The sequence below is a fragment of the Trichoderma breve genome (genome assembly GCF_028502605.1).
Source record: "Trichoderma breve strain T069 chromosome 7 map unlocalized scaffold00007, whole genome shotgun sequence".
In the NCBI taxonomy this organism is placed as follows: domain Eukaryota; kingdom Fungi; phylum Ascomycota; class Sordariomycetes; order Hypocreales; family Hypocreaceae; genus Trichoderma; species Trichoderma breve.
The window spans coordinates 464,760-487,866 of NW_026611593.1; the positions used below are offsets into that span (position 1 = coordinate 464,760).

General features: G+C 48.4%; 9 protein-coding genes across 9 annotated transcripts; 4 read left to right on the plus strand and 5 right to left on the minus strand.

Annotated features, from left to right (window-relative positions):
* Positions 1 to 257: 257 nt before the first annotated feature.
* Positions 258 to 2,135, plus strand: T069G_10331 (uncharacterized protein; the record flags this gene model as incomplete). The annotated part of the gene is made up of 1 exon (XM_056177541.1): positions 258 to 2,135. The coding sequence occupies one exon, from the start codon at positions 258 to 260 to the stop codon at positions 2,133 to 2,135; it is 1,878 nt and encodes a 625-aa protein (XP_056023831.1).
* A 227-nt stretch (positions 2,136 to 2,362) lies between these two features.
* On the minus strand, positions 2,363 to 2,819 carry T069G_10332 (uncharacterized protein; the record flags this gene model as incomplete). The annotated part of the gene is made up of 2 exons (XM_056177542.1): positions 2,363 to 2,639; positions 2,692 to 2,819. 2 exons carry the CDS (start codon positions 2,817 to 2,819, stop codon positions 2,363 to 2,365), a joined length of 405 nt encoding a protein of 134 aa, XP_056023832.1.
* Positions 2,820 to 3,569: 750 nt separating this feature from the next.
* T069G_10333 (secretory lipase domain-containing protein) lies at positions 3,570 to 4,922 on the minus strand (the record flags this gene model as incomplete). The annotated part of the gene is made up of 1 exon (XM_056177543.1): positions 3,570 to 4,922. The coding sequence occupies one exon, from the start codon at positions 4,920 to 4,922 to the stop codon at positions 3,570 to 3,572; it is 1,353 nt and encodes a 450-aa protein (XP_056023833.1).
* A 2,953-nt stretch (positions 4,923 to 7,875) lies between these two features.
* On the plus strand, positions 7,876 to 8,917 carry T069G_10334 (fungal specific transcription factor domain-containing protein; the record flags this gene model as incomplete). Its single annotated transcript, XM_056177544.1, has 5 exons — positions 7,876 to 7,971; positions 8,030 to 8,305; positions 8,362 to 8,506; positions 8,561 to 8,594; positions 8,788 to 8,917. 5 exons carry the CDS (start codon positions 7,876 to 7,878, stop codon positions 8,915 to 8,917), a joined length of 681 nt encoding a protein of 226 aa, XP_056023834.1.
* Positions 8,918 to 9,786: 869 nt separating this feature from the next.
* Positions 9,787 to 11,804, minus strand: T069G_10335 (sugar transporter domain-containing protein; the record flags this gene model as incomplete). Its single annotated transcript, XM_056177545.1, has 6 exons — positions 9,787 to 9,878; positions 9,951 to 10,121; positions 10,201 to 10,663; positions 10,717 to 11,142; positions 11,199 to 11,498; positions 11,571 to 11,804. The coding sequence occupies 6 exons, from the start codon at positions 11,802 to 11,804 to the stop codon at positions 9,787 to 9,789; spliced, it is 1,686 nt and encodes a 561-aa protein (XP_056023835.1).
* Positions 11,805 to 12,700: 896 nt separating this feature from the next.
* Positions 12,701 to 14,606, plus strand: T069G_10336 (beta-L-arabinofuranosidase; the record flags this gene model as incomplete). The annotated part of the gene is made up of 5 exons (XM_056177546.1): positions 12,701 to 12,801; positions 12,860 to 13,210; positions 13,267 to 13,591; positions 13,640 to 14,068; positions 14,121 to 14,606. The coding sequence occupies 5 exons, from the start codon at positions 12,701 to 12,703 to the stop codon at positions 14,604 to 14,606; spliced, it is 1,692 nt and encodes a 563-aa protein (XP_056023836.1).
* A 919-nt stretch (positions 14,607 to 15,525) lies between these two features.
* On the plus strand, positions 15,526 to 17,085 carry T069G_10337 (uncharacterized protein; the record flags this gene model as incomplete). Its single annotated transcript, XM_056177547.1, has 4 exons — positions 15,526 to 15,678; positions 15,733 to 15,834; positions 15,897 to 16,204; positions 16,281 to 17,085. The coding sequence occupies 4 exons, from the start codon at positions 15,526 to 15,528 to the stop codon at positions 17,083 to 17,085; spliced, it is 1,368 nt and encodes a 455-aa protein (XP_056023837.1).
* Positions 17,086 to 17,277: 192 nt separating this feature from the next.
* T069G_10338 (carboxylesterase family domain-containing protein) lies at positions 17,278 to 19,033 on the minus strand (the record flags this gene model as incomplete). The annotated part of the gene is made up of 3 exons (XM_056177548.1): positions 17,278 to 18,303; positions 18,352 to 18,696; positions 18,770 to 19,033. The coding sequence occupies 3 exons, from the start codon at positions 19,031 to 19,033 to the stop codon at positions 17,278 to 17,280; spliced, it is 1,635 nt and encodes a 544-aa protein (XP_056023838.1).
* Positions 19,034 to 20,115: 1,082 nt separating this feature from the next.
* On the minus strand, positions 20,116 to 22,602 carry T069G_10339 (uncharacterized protein; the record flags this gene model as incomplete). The annotated part of the gene is made up of 6 exons (XM_056177549.1): positions 20,116 to 20,705; positions 20,767 to 21,756; positions 21,808 to 21,918; positions 21,985 to 22,165; positions 22,218 to 22,463; positions 22,519 to 22,602. 6 exons carry the CDS (start codon positions 22,600 to 22,602, stop codon positions 20,116 to 20,118), a joined length of 2,202 nt encoding a protein of 733 aa, XP_056023839.1.
* Positions 22,603 to 23,107: the final 505 nt, after the last annotated feature.

Sequence of the window (23,107 nt, forward strand, 5' to 3'; positions counted from 1 at the left end):
GCCTATCTCAACAACGCACAAAGGGGCCTTCGTTTGTTTTATCCACCGAGCAACAAAATATTGTGAAGTTGTGTGCTGAGCAAAATGTTGTGGTATCAGCACGGCCTGGTTCCGGCAAGACGGCAATGGCAGAGGCTATTGCAGCTCAGTATCCGCACCTACGGATAGCTTTTTCCGTTTACTTAAAACTACTTCAACTCGAGAATGAACGCCGACTACAGAACTATCCCAATGCGAAAGTTTTCACCATACACAAAATGGCAAGGTTGCTTTTCGGGACCGTTGTACGCGACGACGTCGAGCTATTAGAACAGATAAAAAGAGCTGTATCCCGTAATGAGCTCCCGGAAGGGGACTTTGAGCCTTTCAACATCATTGCGCTAGACGAATTCCAAGACTGCGATGACCTCCTCTATTGGTTGATTATCTGTTTCATTCGAGTAAACACGCGGAAGAGAGGTGGCCGGCCTGCTCATCTCGTCATTCTCGGAGATGAGCGACAGTCCATCTACCGATTCCGCGGCGCCGATCACAGGTACCTCACTCAAGCCCCCAAGTTGTTGGGTCCTATCAGCTCCCACTCCTTTGTTGAACTCCCTCTCAGTGAAAGCTTCCGACTATCCAATGAAACGGTGCAGTTCATTAACAAGACTTTTCTTGGCGGAGACTCGTATATGACCAGCTCAAAGTCCGGCCCAAAGCCAATTGTCTTTAGGTACAGCCCTCCCGACATCAACGCGTTGGCTAAGGAACTGGCAGTTTTGATCAAGCAATATGGCGCCGAAAACAGCGCCATTATTGCACCATCAGTACGCAAGAATAGGCCCCTGATCAAACTGGCCAATATCCTGAGCCAGGAATATGGCATACCAGTTGCTCAACCCATCGATTATGACAGCTCTGTAGATGAAAAGATCTTGGACGGGAAGTTGTCCATATCTACCATTCACGGGTTCAAGGGTAGAGAGCGTGATCTGGTCATTCTCTTGGAGATCGACACATCATTTTTCAGATATCTTGGCCGGGATCTTCCGGATAACACCTGTCCAAATGAAGTATTTGTTGCCTTGACCCGTGCAGTGGAACAGCTTGTCTTGGTCCATGACGAGAGAGAGAAGTTGATGCCGTTTGTGTCTGTGGATAAGTTGTACGAAACAGCCGAGGTCATCAATTTGACGTCTAATAAGGCCAAAATCACATCTCCCAACGCACCAGGACGAGCTTTGCAGTTTGGGCTTGATCTACCCCCCAAAGTCAATGTCACGGACATGGCACGATATATCCGGGGTGAACGCCTGGACGCGGTTATTCAGCGTGATCTGTGTATCCAAGAGCTCTCAGAATCTCTGCCCGAAAAAGAACATATTCGTATACGAGATGTTGTCTGCTCGGATCCAGTAAAAGGATTCTACGAGGCGGTGGGTGACATTAATTCTCTCGTGATTCTCGCAGCATTTCAGCACGCGATTACGGGGGCTGCAACATTGCTCGGCTCTAACAAGCAGGCCACCGAAGAAGGGCCTTCGATCTATACAGATCGGCAAATTTCTCGGCTTTGTAGGCGCGCTTGTGCATATCATGCTCGCATTTCGGGCTATCAACCGCGCTACCTCCAGATGAAAAATCACGATTTCAACTGGATCAACCTCAGGGATCTTGTTCTTGCTCAGAGCCGACTTCAAAGTGAGCTTGGAGATTCGGCATCTAATCTCAAATTTGAGGCCGACGTTGAACGATACCTTGTTGTCGATAAAGGGGAAACGCTCCTTTATGGTCGAGCCGACGTCGTCACTGCTCCCACAATTTCAGAAGATGGCGAAATTGAAAGTGTAGAATCTGTATGGGAGATCAAATTCGTCTCAAGGCTTTCCAATGAGCATATCGTACAAGCATGCGCATATGCGTTTTTGTTGGCTGCTCGGTCTGGTCAGGTACCCCGTATCATACTCTACAACGTGCGAGATGGGAAGAAGCTGGAAATTACTCCACGGGATGGATTGGAAGGGTTGCGACGTATGATTGAAAGCATTTTTCGACTAAAGTATACGGCTGAAAAGGGGATGGAAGATGAAGAGTTTGCCGAAATGTGTACGAAGACAACACGACAAGTTTTGGACCTGGATGATACAAAGTAGTAAAGGGAACTAATTGGTGATGCTGATATGATGCGAGGCCATTACGTTTCAGCAAACAATGTGCTGGAAGCCACTGGCTTTTAAAAACACACGAAACAAACGCGTGTTGGGTATATTCTCAGCAGGGAATCTCATGTTAGATAGTAGCGATTATATTTATTTAATCTTGATTACACTTGTCTATTAATACTCAAAAGCAAGACCAACTGACAGTGACTCAATCCATTTTACTGATGGAACACCTCGGTCAATGATTTGAGAACCACCTTTCCGTTCTGTTCAGCGCAAGTGATAATCGTCAAAGTAGACTCTTGCTTCTCGACGCCAGTTTCTTTATCGGTAACCGAAAACACGGTGTGGTGAGCCACTGATCCTCCTTTCGCCTTGTCCGCATCGTGGCTGGCAAGAATCTCTTCAACCTTGACGACCTTGAAGATCGATTTGGCACGGGAGGAGACAATGGCTGCCTTGTAAGCATCGCCCGGAATGGGACCGCCATTAATACTATCATCGTTAGGGATAGAAAAGAAGACTTGAGTCATCAAATATAACCTACTTAGCTTCGAAATCAGAAGCAAAATATTCCCCAACAGTCTTTAGAGATAGTTCATCGTCGGGCTGAAAGAAGGCTTTGACGAGTATTTGGTCAACATAATCGCCAAACTCTGTCGTTTTATATGCCATGGTTGGGGATTTGTAGGAATGAACTTGGTATAATAATTTAGTAGGTCAATTGTTGAGTAGAACTGGAAATGAATTTGTTTCTATTGAGTCTACCTATTTAACTACCTACATATATATGTACCTATCGGAAGCGCATGACGGGTCTCCGACGTGGCATAACTCGACAATAGTAATTGTTTGTCTTCTTCTGCGGGCCGCAACTATCAGCCTGTGCATTCATTTCTTGGTCCATAATACTTAATCGGAATTCCGCCGCAATGTTTCGGCGATAAAGCGCTGACAAAACGATGTCATCACAGACCTGCGCCGCCTGCGGAATTCCGCGCGTGAATTTTCTCACGACATGACGGCCTTGGGATAACGGCAATGGCTGAGGATCGCGTTATGTAGCACCACTTGATGTAGTTATTCCGCTCTCTTATTCACCGGTATAGGTAACGCGGAGATTTTATTGTGGAACGAAAATTGCGAGATTCACTGTCACATCCGCAGATTAACATAACGCATCAGCTCGTTATGCTCGGATCAGCCTCCTCTCATACACGTTATGCTATGCTAAAATTAGCTCATTCTAATGCAAAAGTAACGAAACACACAAAGCTCTATTCTCTTGAACTTTGTCCATTTGCGCAATGGTTTGACAGGGAGAGTGGTATAGCTGAGAAAAATAAGCTCTTACTGACCACATCTCCACGCCACAATCGTGGCAATCGTCACACCATGAAACAGCAAATACAACTTAATTGTCGACTATGTACTAGAGCTAACAATTCCATATAAAGCGTCAGAAATATTCCTAGGATACAAAGCAGCCATATCCGGATCCAACGTTGAAGTCGTATCCGTATGATACAAGCATCCACGGCTGGCCACTTTCCCATCAAGCCGACCCTGCAACCACGATACCGCTCCCGGAACCCCGAGAATACCATACTTGATGTGACTCAAGTTTGGCGAGTTGGCTCTCTCGTAGTGTACGTTGAAACCCTGATTGCAATAGTCGCGCACCAAAGCGTCTATACCTTCAATGGAAGAGAGGTGATCAACGACACTCTGATACACGTATAACGGAGCTTTAATCTTGGATGCCCTTTGTTCAGTTTCGTCATTCCATGCCTTCGTAAGCTCTGCCGTCAATCCTGGTATCGACTCATTGTGAAACATGCCCAGAACGTCTTTGTATGAAAACAGCAACGTGCTCGCCTGCAGACACCGATGCAGCGGACTGTAGAAATACTCTCGAAACTCGGGCTTCAGAGACTGATCAATCGATTTCTGTAGCTCCGGATGCTGACTAGCCAGTCCTAGCAGCGCCGCTGGTATGAGTGCCGCACTCGGCCCCTTGTTGATGCTGAAGATGTCACTCGCTTTCGTCAAGCTCGAGAGTCCTCCCATGGCAGCACCGGCAATCTCCAATTCGGGTGCATAACCTTCTTGCATCTCTACTGCTTTTTGAGTGGCAGCTCCTCCTCCAGAGTATCCCCAAAGCCCTATCTTCGGATCTGATCCAATTCCCGTAATGTGGTGTGACTGCAGCGTAGCTCGAATGCCATCGAGAATTGCATGGCCTGTCATTTTGCTTGCCGTAAATGATCCTTTTGGTCCTTCGTGATCCGGTACAATGACGATCCATTTCTTAGCGAGCGCCGCCTCTGCGAGTAACAACTGAAGCTGAGTGATATTGGAAATGAGCAGCGGATTTTGTTGCGCGGAAAGGAGCATCGTATAAGATGGACCGCAATCAATTGTAGCAGAATCCTCAGCCATTTGCAAAGATACCAGCTTATTGTAGTCAGCGTCAGGAGGTACAAGAGCCGTCAAAACAGTCGCAGTAGGATTCTTCCGGCTATCTGTCGTCCGATATAGAATCTGATAGGCTTTCTGCACATGAGCCGGGGTCCATCCATAAGCGGAGATCCGCGAAGGCGGTTCTCTATGCCTTATTATGTCGCCGGGAGCAAATGTGCCTATATTTCCGGGTACAGCGTAGAATGGATCCTTGCTTGGAGGCGGGATAAGTTGGAGGTGATGTCTATTGATGGAATGTAGATTTGAGGCCGACACGGCGAGAGAGGCTGCCAGCCAGTAGTAAAGATGAACCATGGCGAATACGATGGCTCCGTCTATGATTGGCGCATGGAGTAACGACAGAGAACAAGCAGCAGGAGAGAGTCTCTTAAACGACTCAAGCCACTGCCGAGATTAAATTGTACTACCTTGTCATAACCGACTGATTGGCACGTCGAGCTCCTCTTATATCATTCATGTAGACAATAGGAGTGAGTGCTGTGAGACAAGGTGAGACATGTTCAAATTTCTGCCCACGTTCGTAAGCATGTCCCGCGGACACGGGTGGTATGTAACATTGTCATACACGGCTTATAACTACGATGATAAATTTAGCAGTTGATATTGAACAGTTACACAATATGACTTGGCCAACTTGCGACTCATTGTGTCCCCCAGCTTCATAAAGTTACAGACCATCAACACTATGCCACGCTGGATGCAGTATCAAGCAGGAGATTTGGAAGAAAATACAGTCACACAAGGCACCAATTCCGACGAGTGTCCGCATGCCAACACCTCAATTCACCCAATGTCTCACAACTCGGATCCTTTCAAACGCGTAGAGCGGCTACGTCCACTTCAAGTCTTGGATTAGCTGCACCAAGGTCCTTCTACGCGGCGGCTTCAAGGTTACTGCGATTACAAGTAACGAATCAAATGCCACATTTCCCCAGGGTGTTATGGTGATGCGTGTCGATTCCTCGTCACTAGAGTCAATTCGGAACGCCGTTGTAAGGCAGGATGCCGTTGTTTCGTCGACTATTTTTGGAGGGACAGCGACCCAAAGAACGCTCATTGACGCGATTACTGAAGCCCGTGTCCCAAAGTTCATACCCTCAGAGTTTGGTCTAAACAATCGAAAATACCGTCATAGCCGGATATGACCTTTTTTTTTTTTTTTTCTTGGAGAAAGTCAGGAACTCGGATTATTTGATCGAGCTTATTTGATCGAGCTGTCCGATTGACACAAGCGGTTCTCTTGGACCGGTTTATCCACTGAGGATTACAGGCTGCGCGCCACTAACTGCCCCTGGATGACTGTGCTAAGGAAACCACGTGAGCATCCCCGCAGCACCATTTGACCCCAGCCCGCGGGTACCTTTGGGTACATCAATGCTCCTATCCGTACCATGTTTTATGTCTTCAAACCAGTATCGTCCGTGGTGTCTTTTAGCATTTATTCGTAGCAAAATATACAGCAACTTGAAGATATCAGTTCCAACTCTTCAATGAGCCCAACCCTCCACGGATGAAATCGCAAGTCCAGGTTGAAGCTGTTCCGCAGCACTACACCTACACACCACATGCAATCACGAGAAGCGACCATGAGTGCCGCCACCGCTGAACCCAGTCGCCGAGAGAACATGAATGCTGAGCAGAAAAGACACCGATGCCCAGTCTGCCAACAAACGTTTGGACGAGTTGAACATTTGACTCGCCATTCAAGGAGCCACTCGGATAAACGTTCTCTGAAGTGCGATTACTGCCAGAAAGGCTTTTACAGGGGGTCTGTAGATGGCATCCATGATTTTCTGTCTTGACTTGTCCCACTCTCTTCATCTGAACCAGGCCCATGCTTCTGGAAACACATCGGCTGACTTCAATGTTCTCGGACAGCGATGCTTTACGGCGCCATGAACGGCTTCACAAAGAACCAAAGACGAGCGCATTCCGTAGGGGTGCCCGGGCTTGCCTTGCCTGTGCAAAAGCGCGTAGAAGGTGCAGTGGCGATAATCCGTGTGCTGCTTGTGGAAAGAGGTCAATCAATTGCAATTATCCACATTCAACCAATGCTAGAGCCAATGTAGGTGGCAATGTTATGCAAGGAGATTCCGTAACACCGCCCGATGAGCAGGCAGGTGAGTTGAACATTGGGGAGCACCGAGAGATTAATCCAGCCATCACCAACTCTAAAGAATCGTCAGAATCATGGCCTCATATGTCCCATTCACCTACGAATACGGGTGGAAGCCATGAGGAGCTCAACCCATTTGTTTCCCAGCGCAGTTTCGACTCCAATCGAACTGTCATGACTGCGCCCATCATGGAGACGACAGGTTTTCAATCCGTGGGGCGCAGTCCACAGAGTGCAGCACAACCTCGAGCATCTCTTTGCTCTCATGATAATATACTGGGTCAATCACCTGATATGCCCACTAATCTACCTCCCCAGCCCTTTCTGAGAGATTCGTTGCTAGAATTTCAGCAAGGGGCAGGCTCTGAAGCTCAACAAACCTGGTCCTCAGGGGAGCCAGCTTCGCAACCAAGCATGGCGAATAATACCACACAAGTTTCAAGGCGACCAGAACCCAGATTTTGGCGTCAAAATCGTCTGTCGTCTATCAACTGGCTGCCTGACAACTGGATTCCGGATTTCGAATTCAACCCTGGGCAATCACCGCCGCAAGCTACAGGTAGCTACGCTGGCCCTGCGCAAATATCCCAAGACCGATCAATGAGCGGCCCTGATATTGGTACCGCGGCGTTAAATGTGAATGAAAATACATCTCCTTTCAGTAATAACCAAGGGATCATCGCCCCGGAGAATTCCAATAGCAAAGGGGTCGGTTACTACTATGTCGACGGAGATGGCGCACGACTGCCTCGTATACGCAAAGCATTACATCAATCTGCTCATCAATCTCCAGTTACCTATGCCCAGCTCACCGACGCTGATGGACCGGAAACTATCTATAACAAATACGGATTCCCCGGCTGTGAATACGGAGCTCACGACGGTGCCAATATCTCATCATCGGGGAATCAGCAGGTTCCTATCGAGATCTACAGGGATATATTACATGCTTTTAATCAAACGTGTATAATATCATCGTACTTTCCCCCTTTTCATTCTGCTGACTTTCCATCACTAGAGTCAGTGGGTTTATTTGTTCGCCTCTATACCGAACATTTCCAGCCTACTCTGCCATTTATCCATCCAGCGACTTTCAATCCCTTGAGCTCTCACTGGCTACTCGTACTGGCAATGGCGGCAATTGGAAGTCACTATGCTAAAATTGAACATGTCCAGGTTCTTGTCGTGGCCATGCATGAGTTTCTGCGACGTGCTATAAACATGGTTGTGAGTTTGCTTGTAACATTCCCCGATCATCAGACTCTGACAGCAATAAATTCTTTAGTTGGAAACAGGCCATAATGCAAGTATTGAGAGACTTGTTTTTACGCAAGTTAGATTGCTAAGCTGCATCGGAATGATGTACTGCGGAGCTCAGCAGTTGATTGAGCGGGCCAAGGCCTCCAGGATCGATTTGGTTGCATTCTGTGAGACAGAATGGGTCAACTATACAGAGCAAGAAGACCAATTGCTGAGAAGCCATACAGTCGACCAAGCAGCCTCCGACTGGAAGGCGTGGTGTTGTGCGGAGAGCCGCCGAAGAACTGGCTACACCATATGGGTATGTTTCAGCATCCCTTTTCGATTCTTCTTGGGCTAAATATAAAAATATCTCAGCTGCTAGATTGTATGTGGTCATTTCAATTCCAGGTGCGCCCTCTTCTATCTTTGGAAGATGCCAGAGTTCCTGTACCATGTCAAGAGGTTCTGTGGGAAGCAAGCACGGCTCTCGATTGGCGACAGCTCTACAGCGTCTCAACAAGTGAGTTCTCCCCCCCAAGTTGAAGTTAAATCAAATATAACATTGAAAACTCAGAGAATCCATCATTGCATGAAGTCATTCAGATCTTGTACGTCGAGAAACGACTCCAGTCTTCAACGGGCGAATTCAGTCGAATTCTTTGCATCCACGCTCTTTTTCGGCGAACTTGGGAAGTAGAAGCCTACTTCAAACAGCCACTTACCCTTTGGAGTCCTGCCGCGGAACAGCAAGCCATCAAGTCCAAAGAGATGTCGAGTCCTGTGTGGCTTCCGGAAATTCAGATATATTCCCGATGGAGGAATTCCGCTTGTGACTGCCTCGATGTTCTCCACTGGCACGCAAACAGTGTCATTGGTGCCGCAGGTGGGATGGAACATCCAACGGTCCTTCATCTTCACCTTGCTCGAGTAGTTTTACTCACACCATTCCGACATATAGTACAATTGGCTCTTTTAATGACCAGGGAACGGGAACCGGAGAGTGATGAACAAATTACTGAAGCAAGAACCCATATACGGCGATGGGCCATGGAAGATCAATATAAGGCGAGGCTCGCCATGATCCATGCTGGAGTTTCGTTTTGGCATGTTCGTCGTTATTCAGTAGATGGCTTCTACGAACCGTCAGCTGTGTTTCTTGCTACCCTTGCAATGTGGGCTTACGGCACATTTGCTCCCCACACATCTAGGCCAATAGAGGATTCCCATTCTCCCCAGAGTGATGAAGATGCCGGATCTCCATTTCCCACTTCCATGCAATTGGATAGGCCTGCTGATGATGAGCTTGTGCAGTTATTTGTGAAAAGAGGAGGGTCTATTCGTGCAAATGTCACGGGCGTTGGAAATCTATGCAGCCCAAAGGGTCCTAGTCGTGTGCTATTGGAGGGCAGAAAGCTGCTTATGGATTTAGAATGTTGGGGATATAGTCATTGGATTGTCCGAACTTTGACACTTCTTATAGAGATCTGCTAAGAGAACATATCATTGGAAGTTTAGAAATATATGCTACATTGACTAGAGCATACACACACCCCTCATCATGGATTGAAGTTAATCAACGATGTAAGAATTGTATTCTCTCACTGGTCCTTCCAGAGTATAGTAGCAAAACACGAGTTCTGTAGACTGGGACTCAATTTACGTATTTTTAATTTGATGAACAGATCATAATGATACGTATGAACAACAATAATTACCCCGATATCACAATCTGAAATTGAATCCCTTTCTCACACCTGCTACGATGAGTTCCAAGTTCGAACTCGAAACTCTGCTCGGTAACTAGGGGACAATAGGACCCTTCTCCACCTCAATGTGCTCAGCATCACTAATAATGTCTGCCTTTTCGCGATACTCGCTTTGGTGGGCAAATTCTGTAGTTTCTGCGTTAGGACTGGGAATTTTTCTCATAAGAAGCGATGCCATGGATGGAAAAATAGGCTTACGATTAACTTTGGTATACTTGAACTTCCTCGCGGGAACGTGGTTGTCGAACAGCAGATCGATCTCACCAAATGAGCGGTCCTTGGTCTCGGGAAGGCGGAACCAGCACCAGATGTTGCAGAGAAGATTTGTGCCTGCATAGAAAAGACCAGCTTTGGCTCCCCAGTTCCAGGCTATCATCAAGTGTATTAGCCAAAGTTCAACAATGTTTTACACCGAATTTGCCGGGATGGAAGAAATGACAAGTCTTACAGGTCGCAGCAATCATGCGGGGGGTCACAGAATTGTTGAAAATACCCGTTAGGTTATACACGAAACGGCCAATGACAATAGTCTTGTACCTTAGGCGTCCAGATGGCGTTTCTGCCACAATGGGATAGCAAGCAGGACCGACTGTGATCATGTTAATCAGTGTCGAAAAGACCAACAAGATACCAATGGCCATCTCAGCGCCCTTGCCTGAGGTGAAACCGAGGCCACCAATCGCGATGAGGCAGCAGAACATCAGCGCCAAACCGCCCATGTAGATGGTTGCTCGGCCCACGTGCGGGAACATAAACCAGCAGATGATGCCACCAACGATATAACAAGCAGACAGAGAGATGTTGAGGTCGAATGCTTGAAGTTCGGAAAAGCCTGCGGCTTCGAGGAAGACAACGGAGTAGCCCAGGATAGCGTTACCACAGAGGATTTGTGCCGCCCAAACAACGCAGTTCTACATGTAGACGTCAGCTTTATGTTGCAAAACCTAAGGGCGTGGTGGCTTACAATTTCAGTACGGCGAAGATTCGTTCCTTGAAAACACTCGATGAAGCTTGCCGAGGCAGTCTCTGTCTTTTCGATGGCGGTGGTGTGCTGGATGTAGGCCAGTGTGGCTTCGATCTCGAAGTCACTTTCTGGGGATGGGGTACGGAGACGCTTGAGTGCTTTTCTTGCTTCTTCGACTTTATCTCTTCGAACGGCATTCCATGGAGATTCGGGAGCAAGGTAGGCGCCTATAAAGAGCGGGATTGGCCAGACCCATTGGAGGGCGAAAGGCAGTCTCCAGGCGATATTGCCACTGAGACCTGCCACGGCTCGGACGACACCTGAGGAGAGCAGAATACCTGCTCCCCAGCACATACAGACGTATGCAGTAACGTAGGGTCTCAGTACGGTGGGAACGACTTCGGAAGCATATGTTGTGGAAAGAGTCTGGCAACGGTTGCATCAGCTAGGAAACCCTTTCTAGAGGCAAAATTGAGACATACTTGGAAAACACCCCATGAAACACCACACATCGCCTCTCCCCAAGCCAGAACGGGCAAGGAGGGTGCAAACACAGGAATGAAAATCATCACTGCCATCCATGCCATGAAAGCCATCATGGTCGCTCGGCATCCGAAGCGATCTTGAGCGTATGCGTTGACTATTAGACCGGCCAACTGACCGACAAGCGACGAGTTGGACAGGCCAGACTGCCAGGGGGCAGAGATGTACTTTTTCCCCGTAGAAGGATCAACCTGACCAAATCGGTCCTGAAACTGAGTCTGGCCGTAGAAAGAGGTAATCTAGGTTCTGGATGTCAGCGGAACATTCCTAAGCTGAACGGTTAAGACAAGCGATTCGAAAATGCTACTCACAATAACTAAGTCATATCCTTCCATGATCAAGCTGGTAGACAGAAACATGGCCCAGAACACGGCTCGTTTGTACTTGCTCAGAGCCTCACGAATCGTCAACAGACGATCCGCGGCGTCGCTCTGCTGTGCGTGATGGATGAGCTGGACAATCTCGGGGTTGTTGAGGTCAAAGCCTTTGAGCTCCTCCTCGGTGGGAACGACCGACTCCATCTTCAAGTCGTTTCCCGATGCCATACTGAACGTGCACGTAGCTGGAACTGGGACTCAACCGCTCTGTTCTCTCTTAATGAAGAGGCGATTGGAACGTGGGGAAGATGGTAGTATTTCTCCATAATATACATATACTTCTCGAATCCCCGTAATACTATCTCTGAGGTCAACACGAATTGGGAATGCACCATGTGGAAGGGGATGCAGAGTCCCGGTGGGGGAGACCTGGGATCTGGGGAAAAGCTGGGGAAAGGTTTGGGGCACCCGGCATGTGTGGGGGCAGGCCACCGGTGGGCTGTTGTCCAGCGGTCCTCTGAAAATATTCTGTCCAGCTTCAACCGGCGCCTCAGCATCTTTCTTGGGCGTAGATTCTGATTGGAAGCCCTCACAACACACCCCTCACGGCAGCCAGGAATGGAGACATGGAGGGTCGCTTGCCACACCGGTGGGGTGGGCAACTACCCACCATGCCGGTATTAGTGTCCCTTGCATAAGAGAGCTGTCGGGTTAAATAGATACGAGGTCGTGCTTTTTGAGCGACTGGACGTCCTGGAGGAACATCGTTTGACGGTCAGAGCATGATTCGCTGAACAAATCACACAATTAATTGAGGCATGGCGTATCCACAGAAAGCGTTCGTCACCACGACCTTTTCGTCGCCGTCGTTTATATCTCGAAGGCGACAAGTTGTGTATATGAATACATTACTGTACCAATTAAACGTCCTGAAGGAAACGGGTCGATATGAAGCTTTCAAGTTGAACTGGCACTCTTCGTACTCCGACAAGCCGAACGTGTGGCCTGTACCAAATCATTTATTTTGGGACTCTGATGTTGCCAAGTGGATAGAAGGGGCTTGCTATTTTCTAAGCTGGAAATACAATGCCGAGATTGATGCGGCTGTCAAAGAGCTGGTTGAAATGATCAGATCTGCTCAGCAAGAGGATGGATATCTGAATATCCATTTTACGGTCGTTGATCCCAAGGGGCGATTCACCAATCTGAGGGATCTTCACGAGTTGTAACGTTTCCCAACGCCTTCCTAACCCGGGGTAGAAAATAACTAATGGCGAGCCAAGATACAATGCGGGACATTTGATCGAAGCTGCGCTCGCGCACCAAGATTACTACGGAAACGACTTGTTGCTACAACCAATCCTCGAATACGTCGACTTGTTATGCAAAACCTTTGGCCCGGGCTCAGATCAGAAGCATGGCTATCCCGGTCATCCAGAGATTGAGCTTGCTCTCCTCCGTCTTTTCGAGAAGACGAAAGATCCTCGACATCGAGCATTGGCGCAGTATTTCATCGAGGAACGTGGAAACCCTCACGGACAAGACGGTCGTCATTATTACGATGTGGAAGCAGAACTCCGGGGAGAGGGCGAGCACGAACGCCCCGCCTACTGGACAGAAGAAAGAAGTTTCTGGTGAGATGACCCTGCCCTTTTTTGACATAACCGCAAGTTGCTGAAATCAAGATCAGGTATCAACAAGCCCATAAGCCGATTATCGAACAAGAAACAATCGAGGGGCACAGTGTGCGAGCAATGTATCTTCTGACAGCCGTAGCTGACCTCGTCCGGATTGACAATACGGGTAACACGGGCGCCCTACGGAATGCGCTGGCCCGCCTATGGACCAACATGGTGGACAAGAAAATGTATCTAACGGGAGGAATTGGCGCGATGAAACAATGGGAAGGGTTCGGAATCGACTATTTTCTGCCCTCTGGTACTGATGAGGGTGGATGCTATGCTGAGACGTGTGCCGGAATTGGCGTCATGATGCTTGCCGAGCGAATGCTTCAAGTAGGTAAATTGGTAACATCTTGCCACGCAAATACTGACCGGGACTAGCTGAATCTGGATGTCAAGTTCGCCGATGTGATGGAACTATGCTTCTACAATGCTGTGCTGACTGGTATGTCAGCGAATGGAAAGCAGTTTACTTATGTCAACCAGTTAGCATCTACGGACACGGATCTGTCGAAACGCGCGGAGTGGTTTACATGTGCTTGCTGCCCTCCAAATATGGCCCGGCTTCTGGGCTACATCGGAGGTTACTTGTGGTCTCAGAAAGCTGACGAAAAGAATAAATCGGTTGAAGTTGCCGTGCATTTGTACTCTTCGGCAATCATCAAGATTCCCACTGGCGATACTACCGTGGAACTGGAGCAGAAGTCCAATTGGCCGTGGGATGGTAAAATCAACTTTGCTCTTCGAAATGCTTCTGAGGTGGCGACTACAATCAAACTAAGGATCCCAGGTTGGGCGACAGACTGGAAGGTAAGCTGACCCAGCCCAACATTGGTGAAGTATCTAACGAGAAACAATATAGCTTTCGCCAAGCACGCCTGAAACTGTACTTGAGAAAGGATATCTGACCCTTTCTCCGGGTTGGCTCAAGAGACACAATACGTTTGAACTTGATATTCCCCTCAAGCCACGGTTCATTACACCTCATCCATACACGAAGCAAGACATCGTAGCGCTTGCCAGAGGCCCACTCATATATTGTCTCGAAGACTTTGACAACTCATGGGTAGAAGACCATTTCAAGAGCCTTGTCTTGGATCCTGCTGGGAGTATCACTGAGGAAGTAGCGTCTGACTCTGAACTTGGAGAGCCATGCGTTACTTTGACTGCACATAATTCGGCATCATTCCTTAGAGTAGAGGAGTCTCTTGGTCCCCTCGTTCCCCTCGGTAAAGCGACTGTGAAGGAAAGGCCAGCTGTTCAACAACTAAAGTTTATTCCTTACTGCCTTCGTGACAATCGTGGGGGGAAGGGCCATATGAGAGTAGGTATCCGCAGAAAACATTAAAAGTTTTGAATCACGCGATCGGTTCGGGACACCTCTGGAAGTAGTCGGGTACCATAGAATGATAGGTATTATCGAACAGACCTAGCTATCTAGTCTATTTACCATATCTCGCGATCTTCAATTAAGATGCCAAGTGAATTTTAACCAAAGTTGTCTATTTTATAGACTTTAGCTACATAGATAGGAATTAGAGGCACAAACATGTAGACAATCTCCTGTACCAGATAAGTGATTATCCATGCAGCGTGTCTTCTTTATTGGCATTTGGTTTAAATCCACAGAATCTCGTAACCGCTCCAATAATACTCACGGAATGCTGAATTGAGAGACTGAGTTTGGCATCGTAAGATGCAGGACCCGGAAGCTTGGAGCTTCTCCGCACTTTTGTCGTCAACCGACCTCCATTACCATAGCTCCGGTGGGGGTGGAGCCTGTTGCAGGAGGTCATGACAAGAGTTGCATCTGTACTATCACAACTAATGCCGGCTTCATTACTTTTGCCGTGCGCCATAGTTAGACCCAGTAGTCGTCCCAAACCAAACCGCGAGTGCTGGGCTGCGTCCGTATTGGAGCGCTTCTATCTCAATTCTTAAGAGGACTTAAACGCGCCGTGCAGACACTTCCCCGGAGAAGTTGTAAGAAACCGTATCCACCCCCCCTTCTCCCGTTTACAAGCTATGCTTACCCCAGATCTAAACCCCTCAGCATCGATTAGCTCAAGGATCGTTAGAATGATTTTTTGTTCATTGCCTATTCAGGAAGCTACCGGCAGAATAACCCAAGCAGATGCGTCAGAAGAGCGATCTGGCGAGCAAGCTCTGCTAGCCGTATAAATTCTCACCATGCGAGTACCATCAACTGCTTTCCTCTTCCACCTAGAAAGTATTGTGCTCGATCGAATTCACTGTTGCTCTACAAAATGCACCTAGCGGCTTTTCAATCCTCGGTGTTCATCACTGGAACCCTCGCGGCAACTGCAGCGGTGGTCAACTTTGCCAATAATACTGGAGCTCCAGAGCACCTCGCTTCAGGAACTTTATACGGTCTCCCTGAAAACGGGAACCAGATTCCGGTAAGTTGAATTGGGTTTATCGTTATGAAGAGCTGTTTGTCAACTCCGGAATAGGATGAGTTTTTCAGAGACATTGGTTGGCGATATGAACGAGCCGGTGGAGCTCAACTGCCTGCTCCCGCACTTGGATGGATCTGGGGCTTGACCGACTATAAGGTATGAGCATATGCATGGTAAAAGTAACGAATGGCTATTATATTAACCCAAAGTTTGGGTAGAATCGGTTCAAGTCAGCACTATCTAATTACCAAACCACCCTCAAACATGGAGGCCAGTTTGTGTTTCTCATCCATGACCTTTGGGGAGCAGATGGAACACAAAACTCATCAGCACCGTATCCTGGAGATAACGGAGATTGGACAAGCTGGGATTCCTATCTCGCTACTCTCTTCTCTGATATGACAGCCAATGGCATGACCAAGGATATAATTGTTGACATTTGGAATGAGCCAGATGGCGCTGGATTCTGGGCGCGTACACAAGAACAGTACTTGGAGATGTGGGGACGCACGTATTACAAATTCCGGTGAGTCAACGGAAAACATATCCGAGACAGATTTGATGCGACTTGAAAGTGCTAATATAATTCTATTCCGTGGCAGTGCTGAATTTGGAACCAAAGTGCTCCTATCTGGCCCTGCAAGTGCTGGCGAACCCCTTAATAATAGTTGGTTTGCGAATTGGTGCTCTTACATTTCCCGCAACGGTAGCATTCCAGACCAATATGCATGGCACATGGAAGGCGGAGGCGGCGATTTGCTGTCTGCCCACGCTGGTTTGCTTGGTTATCTCAAAGAATACAACCTCCCTACTCGCACTATCAATATTAATGAGTATGGAGTCTTCAAAGAACAGGTTCCCTCTGGATCCGCCTGGTGGATTGCTCAGCTTGAAAGAATCAATGCTTTTGGCCTGCGAGGTAACTGGCTCAGCGGTTATCAACTTCATGATTTCATGGCCAGTCTCATTGGCAAGCCTGATTCCCTGAGCAATTACAGCGCAACCTCCACGGGCTATTTCCCTGTTGGCGACTATCAGGTTTACAAATATTATAACCTCAACATGACTGGAAGTCGGTATGGGACCACGCCGTCTTCAGATCTTGCACTGGATGTCTATGCTACAGCTGACCGGGGCCTCGCACGCGTCCTTGTGGGTGTACGTGTCAAGACTGGGACCTGGGAATTAACTCTGAATAATCTGACCTCCCTTGGCCTTGCAGCCAGCGGCAGTTTGGATATTCACACTTATGGATTTCCTGCAGTTGAGCAGTATCAGCAGTGGGCCGAAGTTGACAGCCCAATCGACCTGGGATGGTATTCCCACCCATACTCTGATGGATCCGTGACGTTTCCTGTTAACCAGGTTACTACGGATACTGCCTTTGCTTTTGAATTTGCTTACTAACTCTTTGGCTGATATATTTGCGTCCGGTGTAGGTGTGCCAGTTTCTCTAGCAGGAAGTAGGACGGTGTTATATACAGTTGGAGATAGACAGCCTTAAAAAGGGAATCGAGAAAGTGTTAAGGAAATCTGATGAATCTGAACGCTTGTACTAAGTATGCTTTGTCAATAACCTTATTCTTTGTGATTTTCTATTTACATCTGCGTGTAGCTTTGCAGACTCTTCCAAAGATTACATCTTGCTATCTGATCAAACGGCACAGGCTCCATGGCAGTATTGTTGGTCTGTAGTCTGATACGCTGCCCCGTGCCTTGGCCCCAAGGATCCCAGTTTGGCGCCGAATGATACTTTGCCGCGTTTGGATTCAACTTTGTTACAAAGCTCAAGAAGTAGTGCATGGTGACGGGTACGATTGCCGCGTTGGTCGTGAAGTAGGACGCCGCTGCTGTGCCTGAGTATCCGGGCCCAAACACTGCGCTCGTTTCGAATGTGTGAGGGACGCCGAGGCCGTTGGCGACGTTGTCCGGGTCAAGGACGTTGTAGTGGTAGTTCCAGACGCGGCGGGGGTCGAAGAATCTGGCTACGGAGGCGGCGACGGTGTTTCCGGGACAGGTGAATGTGGATTCTCCGTAGGCGGCTTCTGCGGAGGGGAAGTATGCTGCGTGTTTGGGCAGGGGGGGCTCAAGGGGGTATGCGCGGATGATGCTTTTTAGTTGGGAGTCTTGGAGGTAGGGGTAGTTGTTTTTGAGGAATGTCGAGACTTGGGAGGGGTTTGTGGCGTTGAAGGCGAAGTATGTGCCTTCGTTTGTGTCGTCGCCGACGAGGACTGGGACGCGGATGAAGTTGCCGCGTTCGAAGTGATTATACAGGTGGTCTGTGATGAGGTCTCCGTCGATGACTGGGAGCCAGTACCACAACGGTAGAGGATTGTCGCTCGCTGCTCCGATGAAGGGCGCGTTGGGGGCGGCGTTTAACAGCGTCTGGGTGTCTAGGCCGCGGAGACAGTCGAGGGAGGCGCAGTTTGTGTTGGAGAGGAGCTGGTGGTACTGGAACTCCATGTCTGCGACGGAGCGGAGGGTTGGCCAGAAGGGAGACTCGGGGATTGCGCCGACGAAGAGTTGATTGTCCTTTTTGGCGGCGTAAGCAGTGAGGTGGTGCGTTACGGAGCCGGCGCCGGCGGAGGCGCCTTGGATGACGACGTGTTTGGGGTTGCCACCGAACTGATTCGTCAGTTTCATTCAATATTGAAGAGGGAATGGTTTGCATACTTTCTTGATATTCTTCTGTACCCAGTGTAGGAGCTTTCTCTGGTCGAGCAGGCCTGCGTTGAGATCTCCATCCTTTCTTACATGCTCACTGGCGAGAAAACCGAGAGCGCCCACGCGATAGTTGAAGTTGACGAAGACGAGGCCATCGCCGGACTGCTTGATGACTTCGGTGCCGTTGTAGTTGGAGTTTGAGTTTTGGGCGTAGCCGCCGCCTTGGATGTAGACCCAGACGGGGAGGTTGGAGTTGGGAGTTGCGCTGGAGGGCTTGAAGACGTTTACGAAGAGGCAGTCTTCTGCGTTGTTTGCGTCTGCGGTTTGGCCGACGGCTACGCAGATTGGGCCGAACTGTTGTTGAGTGTCAGTTACATGACTTGATTGATGTGATGTTCGTGAGTGAGGGTGAGGTAGTTTGACAGACCTTGGAGGCATCTTGGATGGATTTCTCGGGAGTTGGATCTTGCGGTGCGCGGAATCTGAGGTTGCCGAGGGGAGCTTGGGCGAATCTCATGCCTAGGAATTGATCTACTCCTGCATCGAGCCTGACGCCACGGTATTTGGCGTATCCTAGGTCGACGATGGGGGAGGATTGAGCGGTGTCATCGGATCGCTGGTGAATTGCGGCGCCATGGGCGACTGGCAGCAGGGAAGTGAGTTGTAAGAAGAATTTCTTTAATGAAACCATGATTGCTACTATTCGATATCGTGAGAGCTAGAAGCTCTGATCATGAAGAAGAATGGCAACTCATATTCACGGTGTCGGCAGATTTTAATTTGTCAACTTGCCTTTTATAGCCAACCCCAGACTATGCAAAGATGGACTGACATCGGCACGCATGAAATCTACTCTACCCCTCACTTTCACGAACCGGCAATCCCATTCTGCGTATTCGATGCGACATTGCATCTGGGTATCACCGACCCTCTAGCTTGGAGTTCGTCCGGCTGTTTTGACTGGCTCCCCACACTTGGAGATCGTCCCGGCTGCATGGCTAGTGGTGATGGAGGGGGTTCCCGATAGGGCCGGGTGAAAGGCATCTGCAAGGTCCTTGTTCAATATCCGACGGAATGGCCGGCGAGATTGATCGTGTGATTTCATGTTCGTTGTTTGGAGTGCCGACGTAGGACGGATTAGTTATTCTTGGAGGGAAAAGTTGCCATAGATGGTTGTTTTGGCGGGGTTCGTATTCTGGCATGAAGTGTGCGATTGTGGTTACTCTGACTTGATTTCTAATGCTTAACGATATTCTAGATCTTGTATTTGACGTAATACGAGTGCTGCTCATGTCTTGGATCTATTACGATATGTGCGGAGTGGAGAGAAGCGCAAGCCGTGGTATTCTGTGCTTTATACGGATGACCGGATGGCGGGTAAAATCCGTGCCTTGGTGCCGCTATTCCAAGACTTGAAGTAGACATAGCCATTCTAAGCGTTTAAAAGGATCCGCGTTGTGAGACATTGGGTGAATTGAGGCGTTGGCATGCGGATACTCGTCGGAAGTGATTTATTGTGTGAACTGCGGTTGGTTCCGAATCTTATAATTGATGGCCTGGGATCTATGAAGCTGGAGATGTAGTGAGTATGTAGTCGCGCAAGTTGGCCAAGTCTTATTGTAAAACTGCGCAACATAGAATATTGTTTTCACTACCAGAATATCCAAAAGGAAAAAGCCGTGTGTGACAATGTTACATACCTTCAATATTGTTTCACATAAGAGCATAGTTCGTGACATGGGCATAGTAATATGAACAGTGGCTTAAAATTACCTATGCTGTATAAGCGGGCGGGTGCTCCATCCTCTCAAACTCCTGCATGGACATATCGTAACCCAAGTGCCTCTTCAGCAGCTCATGAGTCACAAACCTTTCTGGTGTATTCCCTTGCGCATCAACAAAAGACACGTGTGGGTTGACTTCGCTTATTCTTTGCAACTCATTTGCATGCCTATGGTGGTGAGGGCAGCCGTCCACTCCGACCAAGAATATGGTGACGTGAACCCATGAGAGACCCAGCAAATCAAGTTCAAACTCGTCCATGTCTTGGGCCTCTCCATCTAGTAGCAAGAGGACTCTTAGAATGGGCGTCTCCGGGCCCGCTTGCCAGCCGTATACCGGGTGATAGGTCGCTGATGCTGAGTGTTTCTGAAAATGGAGCTCTTTGACCTTTTGCCACCCCGTCATGACGCGTGTGCCGCCTCCGAATCTGACTGTTCCCCAAACCTTTTCGAAATTTTGGTGGTTTAGGATGCCAATATATTCTGCATGGTTGGCAAATGTGGTTAGCTGGTAACCCTGAAAGTTGTGATCGTGGTTGGCAAGGGCGTCTGTGAATCGGCGGATGATGGCTTTGGCAGTATCTGAAACAGAATGAACATGGTTAGCAATTGCCAGCTTGCTGAACGAGATGGAAGACTTTACCTCTATTTTTGGGTTGAGTAGATCGAGTGTATCCAGTTATGAGGTACTCGTCGTATAGTGGCCGCATTGGCTCAAAGTCCATCGAGCCAGATACGTCTACCAATATCACGCTATCGTCTGACGCAGTCTCTGGAACATCATAGGGTCGAAATGGCGGAGGCATAACTTGTTTAGAATACCCTTCAGAAGTGTGCTGTAGGTGGCAAGTGTCGTCTGCCGCATAATACGCTGGGGGTGGCTCTACGGCAGATGCCATCCTTCGTCGGGCCATGTCTAGTGCAGAGATCATGTCGGGCTTCAGCCTCTGTCCGGCCCCGGCTCTGTGATTCAATACCCAGTATAGTCTCTCTTCTGCTGTATCGTCGTAGCCCCTCCAGGCTGGTGTAATGCCTCTCCACCCTGCACTTGCGTCAACGGTGAACTTGAGTGGGTTGGATATCTGGTTCGCCCACGCCACAGGAATGGGCTCAAAGTAGCCTGCCTGTAGCATATGAAGATATTGAATGGGTTTGAATTGACGGATTTGGGCGATTGTATTAGCCATCCCAACGTTGTTTTGGTAGGTGGCCACGATCTGTCGCCACTCGGCGTCTGGCCATCTGCTACTTTCCTCCTGTATAATCTCGTCACGTAATTGTCTGCATTGACCCAGCGCCGCTTCTAGCTTAATGGCTGCTCTCTCTTCAGCAGACTTGATTGAAAAGGCCTTCTTTAGCGTTGAGAATCTTGATGATTTGCTAGATGAAGATGCTTCGCCGTTGCTATTGGCCGTTGCACTCGCTGAGCTTTGTTCTCCCCTTTTCTCGGACTTGTCGTAGGCTAGTCCTTCATTCCCCTTTTTTGTTGATGTTGAAGAAGCTTCGCTGGCTAAAATTGACTGTGAAATATCAGGATTCTCAAGGTCCCAAATATTCATCCTTGGCTCCCTTGCATCGATGGCAGACTGGGCCTCCCCGTTGAGCTGTGCATTCAAGCTAATAGTCTGATGAACTGAAAGACTGTAATATCTGGCTATGGGACGCGCCATACCTATACCCATACCTATATAGCTCGAACTAAAGTTGCCATACGGCGAGGTGACGCGCATTTTATACGGATTCTTGGAATAGTAACCAAACGTTGTTTGGTAGCAGTCATGATATGACTTTTCACCTACAAATCTGTCAGTTGAGCCGATGAGCAATCGAGGGGCCCCTGAGAGCATCTGGCGTCTTTTACCTGGGTACATGACGGCTTCTGACCACCTATTCTGCACGACAAGTCGTCGTACCTTTAGAGCCATGTATTGGTGAATGTCACACCCACAGAGGAAGCCGTCCACATCATGCTCTGGCTCGATGTCACTATTGAATATGCGGTGTGCTAGCTGCACCTTTTGAAGAGTATTTTGCATTTCTTGCTGTGACTCATGAGACTGGAGTTCAGCAAGTTAGGGGGGAGCACACGCAAACCTCATCTCTGGCACGTATCCTCGCTGCCTCAATCACTTTGTTCGTGTGTGGCCGTAGATATTGATGGACGGTGTGTCCTCCGCCGTTGTTGGATGAACTATGTGATGGCGCATGGTACGCCGGAGGCGCTTCATCGACTGAGCCAGGGACGACATTGGCTTGTTTGAGAGACTTGATTTCGGGTTGTGAATATTTTCCCGGGTTATCGAGGTATTCTTCCACCGCTTCATCTATGCTTGCCGCGCCCTTTGCCATAGAATTTAGCAGCTGTGATTGCTGACCTCGACATTTGAGCAATTACCTCTAAAAAGACCCACGCCTTGCCCTCGTCGGCATCTGGAACGCAGGAGATGAACTTGGCTATCGCGTCTTCGGAAGGCACCATGGTGTAACAAGGAGTAACTGTGGAATTTGGACCAGAAGCTCTAGCAAGATACTAAATTGAAAGACATTCAAGCAGTCTAAATATGCGCGACTTGGATTCAGTTGCGCAATCATTCAGTATCGTGGCTGGGCGGCTAAATCGGCACACCACCAGCCACTTACGCGCGCATAACTTCCGGCTGTCGGAAGGATTTGGATTTATATCTGTACTAACGCGCTTAACGCAATCTTCTTTAGCTATTTTTAGCTATATAAACTAAGTAAGTGTGATGAACCGGGTTTCTATAGTAATAATAGCTTATAGCTGAAGAATCAAGAGAATTATTAAAGAAACATCCATAATTTCTCTTGAGCGTCTACCGATATGAACCATCACACAAAAGGCAGTGGGCGGAAAGCAAGTGTGAATAATTTTATTCATATAAGTCATCATCATCTTTCTAGGACTGTAGGGGGTAGAAGTTTGCGGAAATGGCCCCCATACAAATATTGGGGGGTTTCGATTC